At 41.6% G+C, this 9050-nt stretch overlaps 1 protein-coding gene across 1 annotated transcript in view; it reads left to right on the top strand.

Annotated features, from left to right (window-relative positions):
* Positions 1-3581: 3581 nt before the first annotated feature.
* Positions 3582-9050, top strand: part of LOC115174068 (CUB and sushi domain-containing protein 3) — a gene marked incomplete in the record, with an annotated part of 716433 nt that continues 710964 nt past the window's right edge. The window contains 1 exon segment of the mRNA XM_029732731.1: positions 3582-3818. Coding sequence (XP_029588591.1) covers positions 3641-3818 — 178 coding nt within the window.

The raw sequence follows: 9050 nt of genomic DNA, 5'->3' as shown, positions 1-9050 counted from the left end.
ATAAGACATATCGGTGCTCAGCGGCCATTGGACATAAACATTACACAACAAGTTGTAAATTGCAAATTCAACAATGAGTGGTTTGGAAGGAATCAGTGTCTAACTCCAAGCATTGCAAAGCAACCATTAGCCTGCTATTCAGTGGAGTGGATGTGTGGTCCCAAGTCTAAGATTAAGGGTTCTTTTCCTAGTTTAAAATTATAAACATTCAACATTGGCCATGCTGTCAGTGAAGCATGATTTGTGCCGGGCTCAAAACAACTGTTAACTCGGAACTGTGAAATCTGACTTTAGTGAGTTCAAGACAACTGGGAACTCGGGAAATAGAGCTACGACTGGGAAAATACGTTTTGAACTTTCATCCAAATTGGAATTGTAAATTGGGAACTCGGGCCTCTTTTTAGAGCTACAATCTGAAGATCACTGACGTCATCATGATTCTCCCTTTTTTTTAGTTCCCCATTGTCTTAAAAGCACCATACATCCTGAGAATGCCAGACTTTGATGACAAAGTTTGATGACAAAATTTGCCCACGAAGGACCGCCGCGCCACCTTCTTGTTCAAGTGATCCAAAAATGTATTATATGCTGCTGCATAAATTATGCACTATGCCAGGGAGATGTGTATACTGTAGCTAAGAAATGAATACTAAGTGTATGTTGTGTAGTAAGCTGTTAGTAGCCCATGTGCCTCACCCTAACAATTTGGTCTATTTTCACCTCTTAATTTTGCCTACTGTTCTGATTTGGTGGTGCACATGTAGCCTATAACCTGTTTTTGAGAAATGTAATCATCAAATATTGTTAGAGCTTTCATTGTCTGCTCATATGCCCCCTTAATTTATTCTATGGTTCTGACTTGGTGTACAGGGAGAACACTGTAAGAATGGCCCATGTTCTGAATTCTGTCGATGTACATTTCAAAAGTGCTGAACAAATAGTTATATTGACTACGTCCGTCCTAGCTCGCTCATTAATGTCATAATCGCAATTACGGTTTGCCTCTTATCTGATTGTCATCCCCTTAAGCCATAGTGTGTACATCTCAATTGTCAGTAGAAACCACATTTGTTTAAGCAAGTCAGCCATATCATCTATGTTTTTTTAAAGGCAGTCAATGAGGCTGAATTAACTGTTTCGCTGCCAGACAAGGCTCCGCTAATAGCCACGTTTAGCAGTGGTATAGTGCAATTAATGTATTGTTTACTGTTGTGTTGTGTAGGGGCTTTGTTGTCATGTATACCACCATTTTTTATTTTCCCCTCCAAAATTTACGTGATAAAATCGCCACTGCTCTCATGTAACGGATTTGATTCTATTATGGCACCCTCTCTCGGGTGAATCCTTCGCTTGCAGATGGGTCTGGTCATACAATTCTTGCCACCCCCCCCCCCCCAAAAAAAACACAATGCTTATTTCCAAAATGTGTGTGCACGGGCCTTGAAGAATGTGCATTTTGAGTTTTTGGGTGACAAGAGTTGTATTCGAGTGAACATACATCTCAACGCAAGTAGCCCTAGCCTGTAGGATGAAGCAAACCTGTCTGCAGAAACCTGGGATGCTCCTACTTTTGTTTTTTATAACTAAGGCAAGTCAATTGTGCGCCACCCTACGGGACTCCCAATCACAGCTGGTTGTGCTAGAGCCTGGAATCGAACCAGGGTCTGTAGTGCCTTAGACCACTGCGCTACTCGGGAGCCCAGCGCTATGTATGTCATGTGGCTTTGGGTTCATTAAAATGCAAGTGCGAAGTCAACGTCTATCTGCGACACAAAGACTGAGCGGATTGCCTTACTCGATCTCCGTCTCTTGCTCGAAAAACTGTAGAATGCAGACTTCAGCACCTTGGAGAGTTCCAAGAGCCTCGCGCCTTCAAGCGTTTGACTTCACGAGCCCTTCGTAATTATGCAGGGCGATTCAAAAAGACACAAACAGTAGCCTATAGTGCGGAATAATGGCAAAATAGACACCAAAATGTGTTTTTTGTTTATGTATAATTTGTACATTAATGCTCCAGTAATGAACAGAAGATGGTAAAGCGTGTTGGATGTGAAAACACAGACACATAGTTGCTAGATGGCACACATATTCAAACTGTCCGAACTGAAAAAGACGTAGGCCGTGTGTGTGTGTGTGTGTGTGTGTGTGTGTGTGTGTGTGAGGGAGGGAGGGAGGGAGGGAGGGAGGGAGAACGAGAGAGAGAGACAGAACGGAGCGAAAAGAGAGAGCGATTCCGTGTTGTCATTGAGGAAAGAATTTGACGGGGCACATAGCCTGTAGATGGCAGGAGTGGCCTTCTACACTGCTACTTAGTCCTGGAAATAACTCAACTTTAGAGTTGAAAAGGGAAATTGAATCCGGGAAGATGCAATGTATCTTCTGATTCAAATGCGGTAGAATTATGCAGCTGGTTTACATCGGAATGGTGTCACCAGTATATGAGAGGATGGTTTATGCCAGGGTAATTTCACGAAATTACGATTAAATAACTGCAATTAGTTAAAGTAGACATAGGTTACATCAATTCATCCATTACAATTCAACTACGAATGCCACCATTACAATGGAAAGGAGAGATTTTCTTGAATCATCATTCCTTTACCAAACGGAACTCACTTATTATTAAGTTTGGTGTCATTTTCTCATTAAAAGTGTTGTCAACAAGTACGTCTACATGGCAACAACAACTATACATTCAATTTAGGATTTTGTTAAAGAAAATATGTATATTTTTTTAATGGTTATAGATTAGCCTACCGTAGCCTAGAATCGGCACCGAGAAGATCTGATATATGTATTTACACTGAACAAAAATATAAACACAACATGCAAAAATGTTAAAGATTTTTCTGCATTACAGTTCATATAAGTAAATCAGTCAATTTAAACAAATGCATAAGGCCCTAATCTATAGATTTCACAGGGGCACTGCAATAGGTGGGCCTGGGAGGTGATAGGCCCACCCACTTGGGAGTCAGGGCGGGGAGCCAGGCCAAGCCAATCAGAATGAGTTTTCCCTTACAAAAGGGCTTTTTTTTTACAGACAGAAATGCTCCTCAGCAACTTTTATTGTCCCCAGCACAAGGTGCACCTGTGTAATGATCATGCTGTTTAATCAGTTTATTAATCAGTTTATGTCTGGTGTATGGATTATATTGACAAAGGATACAATCCTCACTAACAGTGACATAAACCAAGTTGTGCAAAACATTTGAGATAAATAATATTTTTGCGCAGTATGGAAAATGTCAGGGATCTTTTATTTCTGCTCATGAAACATGGGACCAGCACTTTACATGTTGCGTTTATATTTTCGTTCGGCGTATTTCCGTGGGAATGCACTTGACTAGTGTGGTTCAGGATTGTTTTTATTTGATGGCTATGTCACTATCTCTGCTCATGTGGTGAGATATTTTGACAGAAAACACTAGATAAAAAAACTTGAGTTTAAACAACCTACCAGCTCGCGAGGAATCGAGCTGAGAGTTTTGCCCCTGTTGGTGAGATGGTTGAGTCCTCGTCAAGGTTGCTGTAGCATCCCAGCAACGCCGTTCACTTCGATCTGTGACCGCGCACCAGCCACCACGGAAGACACACTGCTACCGGCTCAAGAAACGGAGGAGATTGAGAAGAGAATAACATGATAACAGATGACATAGAGGGATATCGAATCAGGTCGATGGACTTCTTAAAGCTTTTCAATAGAGGATGTATTAAATGTGGTCCAGTAGACTTTTTCCAAGCTAAAAAAATGAGGATTAAAACTGGAGTTATATTTTGGAATCTCGTATTTTTTATGATGGTCACGTGTGCGCGAGGTAAGGAACAATCCTTTGATGTCTTATGCAGTAATTATGTCTTAATACTTTTAAAAACATTTTTTTTTTTGGAGGGTGGTGTCTTTTTGCACGGAAAGATTCGGCTGTGCAGTAAAAAGGCATGAAAATAGGCTAGCGCTAAGGGGACGCATTTACTTGCCAGGCTTCCCGTTCAATGCAGGCATTGAGCGAGAGCTCAATAAATATTCTTGCCGTATGCTCAAGCGAATACGTGAGTTGCCTATTAGCCGGTGGATTGTTCAAGGGAGATTACGCACCTCTATTTGCATATTTTCTCGGTTACCGTAGACCCATTTCAAACTCGTCATCCACCTATTTTATTAAAAATAGGATTTCAGTAAATCGTTATACTGAAACTACGTTCGTTTTAAAATAGGAGAATGGTAAATGATGAAAGGTGCAAGCGCCTCTTGTTTATAATTTCGTGTAAGGCGCGTTAGTTACAATGTAGGAGACTACAGAGAAGGTTACAGACATATTCCTCATCTATCGGATTACCTCGGGTTTGAAGGAGAGAACATATAGCCCAAAGGGACATATAGGGATGGACATTGGCATCTATTTAATCTACAAGACTATTCCTCTTCCTCAAAGGTTACATCATTGTGGGCGAGTGTTACGCCTAGAACTCCAAACAAAACGATGTCTTGACTTAAAACCTCACAACACCCTTTTTAATATACCTTTGCCTAAACTGATAGACAAGCCTTCCCTCAGCCAATAGACTGTAGGCTTTGGTGGGCTGTGATTTAACTGTTGCGCGCTCCACATCGGCACACACTGGTTGAATCAACGTTGTTTTCACGTAATTTCAAAGAAATTAGGTTGAACCAACGTGGAATAGAAGTTAAATTGACGTCTGTGCCCAGTGGGTCGGCACCAAACACAGCACGCAGATACATCATTAATTGGCAAACCATTGGATTGATTATTTGAAACCCATTGTAATCTTCATGGTTTCTTATAGTACAATGTTGAAAACGGTTTTAGGACTCTATTATTTGGGAAGCTTTTATGTATCGAATCACGCTGAGACAATACATTGCACCTGAGACAATATATTAATGATTCAAGTTTTTAGAAGTGATTTGGACAATACTGTGTTTGCTGCATGTGTTGGTATAAGCAGTATTGGTTACACTGATTTAGGGTGGACCCTGAACATGGTACATGGACCCTGAACATGGTACTTAGTAGCCCAATTGTTTTAGATTTAGCCAATTTGGACTTTGCAGCTGGCCCATCTAGCAGAGATCGCTCAGCTCTGCCCGCAAAAATGTCTCGATGGCAAAATGTGTATAATTGTATAAAAATCTAGCCTTTTTGGGGCCCTATGCAATATTTGGTTGCAATTCTACACATTTTTCCATCGGGTGGAGAGACATTTTTGCAGATATAAATCACATTCCTGAAATTCAAGCAGGTTGACATTTATTATTATGAATCTTGCCTTGTGGGCACAACTGAGCGATTTCCGCTACATGGGCCAGCTAAAAAGACAAAATTGGCAAAATCGTAAAAATGTATGAACACAAAAATATATTTTTGGTCTAAATTTAAGGTTAGAGTTAGACATTAGGATTGGCAGTGTGGTTAAGGTTAGGGTTAAGGTTTAAAATCTGATTTTATGACTTTGTGGCTGTGCCAGTTAGTGACCAGTCTGCAGAGCTACCTTTAGGGCAAGATTCATGACAAGAAATGCCAGCGTGAAATTCTACACATTTTGCCATGAATTATGACATTGATATTTAAGTAAGAGTGGCTAATAAAATCAGTGGGGGCCTCCTGGAGGTCTGGGCCCCTGGGCACGTAACCTTCATGCCCGGTCGGTAATTCGGTATTCTACTTTTCTCAAAAGCATAATACTTGGGGTCAAGGGTCCCCTGGAGCCGGCCCTGGGGTAGCCTACATCTGGTGTCGACCTCTGCATGTCAACATTACCTGCCGCAGTTCAATTTGCATAGCCTATACCACTTCCTTGATCTAATGCTATTGACACCAGATTCCCATCCCTCGTAGGCACACGACAGCAGTCATATAGGCTGTATGGTCGTCTTGTCATCTTTTCAGATCAGCAAGACATTTTCACTGTTGATACCCACTCAGTGTTCTTTGCTCAAAGTCTGATTAATATGCTACTGCGCACTTTGCATCCTGGTCACCCCAAGGCCTCTGTAAACAGCATTTATTATGACAGTTCAGGAAAAAAAATGAACTGCCAGTCTGTAACACATCTCCAGAGAACAACGTCGTTACCGTAACACATCTCCAGAGAACAACGTCGTTACCGTAACACATCTCCAGAGAACAACGTTGTACCTGTAACACATCTCCAGAGAACAACATCGTTACCGTAACACATCTCCGGAGGACAACGTAGTTACAGTAACACATCTCCAGAGAACAACGTCGTTACTGTAACACATCTCCAGAGGACAACGTAGTTACCGTAAAACATCTCCAGAGGACAACGTAGTTACCGTAACACATCTCCAGAGAACAACGTCGTTACCGTAACACATCTCCGGAGGACAACGTCGTTACCGTAACACATCTCCAGAGGACAACGTAGTTACCGTAAAACATCTCCAGAGGACAACGTAGTTACCGTAACACATCTCCAGAGAACAACGTCGTTACTGTAACACATCTCCAGAGGACAACGTAGTTACCGTAACACATCTCCAGAGGACAACGTAGTTACCGTAACACATCTCCAGAGGACAACGTCGTTACCGTAACACATCTCCAGAGGACAACGTCGTTACCGCTAGACAGTGAGGATATTTGTGGGAAAATGTAAGTTGCAGTCTAGGCTACTCTCTCCATCCTTGGTGCTATGGCTGGATTATAAAGTGATGCACGGTGGCAGTGTGATGAGATCTGGACGATAATGAATGCTTTCCAGCAGCACACACCTTCCCTCTCCCTATCAACACTGGATGATTTTGATACTCACATTGAATAATTATCAAGGCAAAATGTATTGTGTTGGTTCAGTTCCTATGAAAACAGTCAGAGGTCTTTTGTGTGTAAATGTAGGCTCAAGGTCCAAATCGAATACTTGAGTCTCAATTTCTATGCCATGCAAAACAAAAGTTGTAGGCGAAAGAAACGCACACCTGTTTAAACCAACGTTTCGACAGACAAGCTGTCTTCATCAACATATAAGGGTTTACCTTTGAATATATGTCATTATATCACTACAGCGTACGCTGTAATAGCCTATCACAGACTAGTATGTGTACCCACACAGTTAGTCTACTTGTCGCTAGCCGTCCATGTAGTACAGCAGTTCCATTCTACATTGGATTAAATCACTTAGCTTTCCATGATGTCTGAGCCATAGAATGAGATACATTCTCCCAGTCGTGCCCAGCCAGACCCCATTGTCCCACAGTGTTATTATCTGTGTCTATTAGCATGGTTGGACTCACACAGGCTGGCTAATAGACAAGACATGGTCGTGTTCAATATATAGTATATTATGAGTTCCCCAGGTGGAACCTAGAAGGATTGATTAATAAAACAGAGCAGGTGATTAATAAAACAGAGCAGGATTATGCCTGTGATTAGTACTGTGTTACGCACACACTCTCTCTCTCTTTATTTCTTTGTAAAACATCCCATTGTGCTGATTGCTCTCCCTGCACATGAAAGAGCCCAGTTTGTTGTCATGGCACAGGCAGGTGCAGAGTGCAGTCGTTACAGTCCCCAGTCTGCATTCACTTAGATATCCCACAGTGCTGTGACATTGGGAAGGGGAAACGTGCGTATGTTTGTGTGCGTGTGTGTTTGTGTGTGTCTGTGTGCGAGTTTGTGTGTGTGTGCGTATGTTTGTGTTTGTGTGTGTCTGTGTGCGAGTGTGTGTGTGTGTGCGTGTGTGTGTGTGCGTGTGTGTGTGTGCGTGTGTGTGTGTGCGTGTGTGTGTGTGCGTGTGTTTGTGTGCGTGTGTGTGTGTTTGTGTGTGTCTGTGTGCGTGTGTGTGTGCGTGTGTCCGTGTGTGTGTCTGTTGGCCCCAACGTGAGTAGGTGGTGTTAGGTGTTTGCACCAGGAGCGTATACAAGCATTTTAGCATGCCTGCAGAATAGCCTATTGTAAACATGGCGTATCAACTGATTAATGGATGGTACATTGCACAGTGAGCCTCAAGAGATGTTGCACAATCTTCACAGTGTGGAAGATTGCTTCCCAGCAATGACCATTTTCTTTTTAGCTGTATCTTTTTCATCTTGATATTATGGACAAAAAGAAGTACCTAATGCTGTATCGTATTTCAAGGGACCAGATATATGGATTTCAATTCTTGTAGCAGGACACAAAACGCCACTTAATTATGAACTCACCTATTATTAAGTAATACTTTTGACAGGGAAGAGAGCCAAATCAATACTTGTACATTACTGGATGTTTGCTTCAATGGTATCTGTCTGTAAATTAGAGCAGGACCTGTATTCATAAAGCCTCTCCAAGTAGGATTACTGATCTAGGATCAGGTCTTACCCTGTCCATGTAATCCTATTTGTTATGATTTAAAAAGGAATACTGTTCCCCGGCCAGGACTTCTATTGTTAGACGCTTTGTGAATACAGGCCCTGATTGACCATGAAAAGAGACTGCAGATTACTAACCTGGTGTCCATTTGGGAGGGCATTACTTTGCACTTAGTCAACATGAATCATCGTTGAACACTCTCGGTCAATGTCTCTTCTGGGAAATCAGTCTTCTGCTTTTGACATTGTCCCCTTGAGGCAGTGATGGAGAGGCACACGAGGTTGTCTAGTGGATGGATCTATAGTAGTTACAATGTAATAGACCATCTCAACAAATTATTATCTGAAAACGCAAGGTTATTGTGGATTTTTGATCAAGTCTGTTAATAACGAGTATGTACTTTACACGAGTCTATGTACTGTAGCTGGTTTATTTCAGAAGACTTTCAGTTCTCAAGGATTCTTTATACATTCTCAAGGATTCTTTATACATTCTCAAGGATTCTTTAAAAAACGTAAGCATTTTCTCGAATTCTATAAGATTACGGTCTGATTATTCTCTAAGATTCAATGGATTTCTCTAGAATTCACCATCTCAGAGCTTTTGTATGATGAGTAATCTAATGACTAACCATACAGTACAACCAGGATATTATGTAATGTGAGTGGACATCCACAGTGGAGTTATACCAGCAACACTGATCTGAAGGGACTGCAT

This window comes from Salmo trutta, chromosome 34, assembly GCF_901001165.1.
Source record: "Salmo trutta chromosome 34, fSalTru1.1, whole genome shotgun sequence".
In the NCBI taxonomy this organism is placed as follows: domain Eukaryota; kingdom Metazoa; phylum Chordata; class Actinopteri; order Salmoniformes; family Salmonidae; genus Salmo; species Salmo trutta.
The sequence above is the reverse complement of the archived record's forward strand: the minus strand, read 5'-3'. Positions and strand labels throughout refer to the sequence as shown.